This window comes from Hydra vulgaris, chromosome 13, assembly GCF_038396675.1.
Source record: "Hydra vulgaris chromosome 13, alternate assembly HydraT2T_AEP".
Taxonomy (NCBI): Eukaryota; Metazoa; Cnidaria; class Hydrozoa; order Anthoathecata; family Hydridae; genus Hydra; species Hydra vulgaris.
In genome coordinates this window covers 15,235,001-15,237,500 of record NC_088932.1, presented here as the reverse complement: position 1 = coordinate 15,237,500, position 2,500 = coordinate 15,235,001, and the positions used below count along the sequence as shown (strand labels likewise).

General features: G+C 24.4%; 1 protein-coding gene across 1 annotated transcript in view; it reads left to right on the top strand.

Moving 5' to 3' along the window:
- LOC101237809 (arf-GAP with coiled-coil, ANK repeat and PH domain-containing protein 2) overlaps nucleotides 1-2,500 on the top strand; it is a 102,560-nt gene that overhangs the window by 28,175 nt on the left and 71,885 nt on the right. Inside the window, exons 7-8 of the mRNA XM_065816311.1 lie at nucleotides 1,148-1,205; nucleotides 1,310-1,375. Of these exons, the coding sequence (XP_065672383.1) occupies nucleotides 1,148-1,205; nucleotides 1,310-1,375 (124 nt within the window). The remainder of the gene's footprint in view (nucleotides 1-1,147; nucleotides 1,206-1,309; nucleotides 1,376-2,500) is intronic.

Sequence of the window (2,500 nt, the reverse complement as noted above, 5' to 3'; positions counted from 1 at the left end):
CTTTTACATATTTTTGTTTTTGAGTATTTACAATTTCATTTTATTTAAAATAATACAGTATAATTCAGGAGAAGTTACTTAATTTAAACTGAAACCACTTGTTAATATTTTTATTTCTCAATATTTTCTAGTTGAATAAAATAAACTTAAGATGTCGATAAGATATAGTTAATCACAAAGACAACAAATAAAAATAAGCTAAAAGTCATTAAATATTTTATAATTGTCAATATTGTTCAAAAAGGTGTTTAATGAATTTTAAAGGTATTGCTTTTGCATTTCATATTATTTTTGTATGAGATGTAAGAAAAAGACCATTTATTATGGAAAAAAAAATTAGTTTTGATGATTCAAAAATTTAATCAACTTTATTACCTTTTTGGGCATTTTTCTTGGATGTTTAGCAGGTAAAATTTTGGCTTGCAGAGTATAATCTATATAAGTATTCTTGACATAAAAAGGAAATACTTTAAAACTGTTTTTGATGACTTCTTCTGTAAAAACAATGTCCTTGATGACTTTAAGCAATTTAGAATTGTTGGATAATTATGCCAATAAATAATTATAAATAAATTGTCAATTCCTTCCCTATATGAAATTCTTTTTTCCATGGTTGATTGACTCCAAAGAAGTCCAAAGAGCACAAACTTATATTAATAATATTGCACAAACTTGCAAAATGTGAGTTATTTGAGAAGACAAAAACATTACAAAACATTCTTAAGCTATTTTCTGGTTGTGTTTTGATTCAATCATCATCAATTCTTTGATATAACAAGATATTAAATTACTTTTTTGACACTCAATAAAGTATTAAATATAAATTAACTGAATGCTCCAAATGTAAACTTATATTTATTTGTGTTTTATTATTTCAAGTACCATCAAAAACTTTTGCAATTTAACATTATTCTTATTTTGTTATTTTATGAATTGTTTTATTATTTAGTGAAATTTAATATATTATCTGAGAGAAAACAAGTATAGAATAATAAAAAACAAAAAATAAAAAATAAAATAGTTTAGAATAGAGAATAGTTTAGATTTTTATTTTTTTATGAGACTTTATTTTTACTTTACATGTTTTTTATATTTTGTATTTTTATGAGCTAGTAAATGCATTTAAATTTTTTTATCTTATTTACAGCGCAAGAATACGAAATAGTCAACTTTTAAAAACATGCAAACCATCTGATGGCGATGAGGTAAATTTTCAACTGAATAAATATCATAAATTTATAAATTTTTACATATATTAGCTTAAATATAACTAATATATTTGTAATTAAATCAGTTTTTTTTCATTTAGGCGATAAATATTCTTTTTGCAACTCAATCATGTTTTAATCATACTGCTTTGGATTACACTTTTCTGGTAGGTAGAGTTTTCTTGCTCATACAAAAATTGTTGTGAGGTTGAGAAAAGAATTGTTGTGAGGTTGAGATAAACATTGTGAGTTTGAGAAAATTTTGATTGTGCCCTACGATTTTTTGCAGAAACAAAAGATTTTTTAACAGGACAGCAGCCAAAAAGTTTGTTTTGTCTTAAGTGATATTTTAATATACTTCATAGCTTACATAAGAACAAGAAATTTGATGTGACTGTGTAAACTCACTATGGATTTCTTTGACACTCTAGTGGGAATCTGCCTTTGACGATCTCACTATAACATAATCTCAGCAAAAAGTTGATTTTGACCTTCCCAACTTCGGCAATGGTTGGAAACGATTCCTTTTAATATATAGCCAACTGTTGATTGTCAAGTATTCATTTTTATTGAATTGACACACAGTCTTACCATTACTAGATGCTTGTATAATTAACTTTTTCACAGTTAAATAGCTATCATGTCCCATTATTAATTATTCATATAGAATGTTTTTTATAAAAATTTGCGTTTAGAAAAAGTAGTTTAAAAAAAAAAGTTTTGCTAGTAATCAAAATTTAGTTTGTCCAATTACTTTTGAGCCAATCATTTCCATTCTTTTATTAAAATTTTGATTCATCACTCCGAAATTTGATTTTTTTGAGAAAATATTATAAAAAACGCTGTTTGTCCAATTACCTTTGGATGCCACTGTAGATATATATATATATATATGGCTATTTCCACAATGGAAGAGATAAATTTCGTGTTTAAAAATTTCTTTTTTCAAAAGGTTTTATTTCTTTAATTATAGTTTAAACACCTTAAAATTATTGTTAAAATAAATTTTGAGTAGAAATTGTTTGAACCGAGTAGATAAATTTGATGAATGTTAGCAACTGTTTGTTCTTTTTATTATTCGAAAAAGTGAGTAAAATTTGAGGGAGAGTTATTGCAATATTTTAAACAAAACATATCCATATTTTTGTTTAGAAAGAATCTTTGAGATTACATATATGTCTTGAGTAAAAAAACTTTTACTCTTTAAAAATAATTCAAGTGTTTTTTTGTCACATACACATCTGCATAAATTACATTGCGTCACTGAACTAAAAGCTAAAAAAGTTTAATTA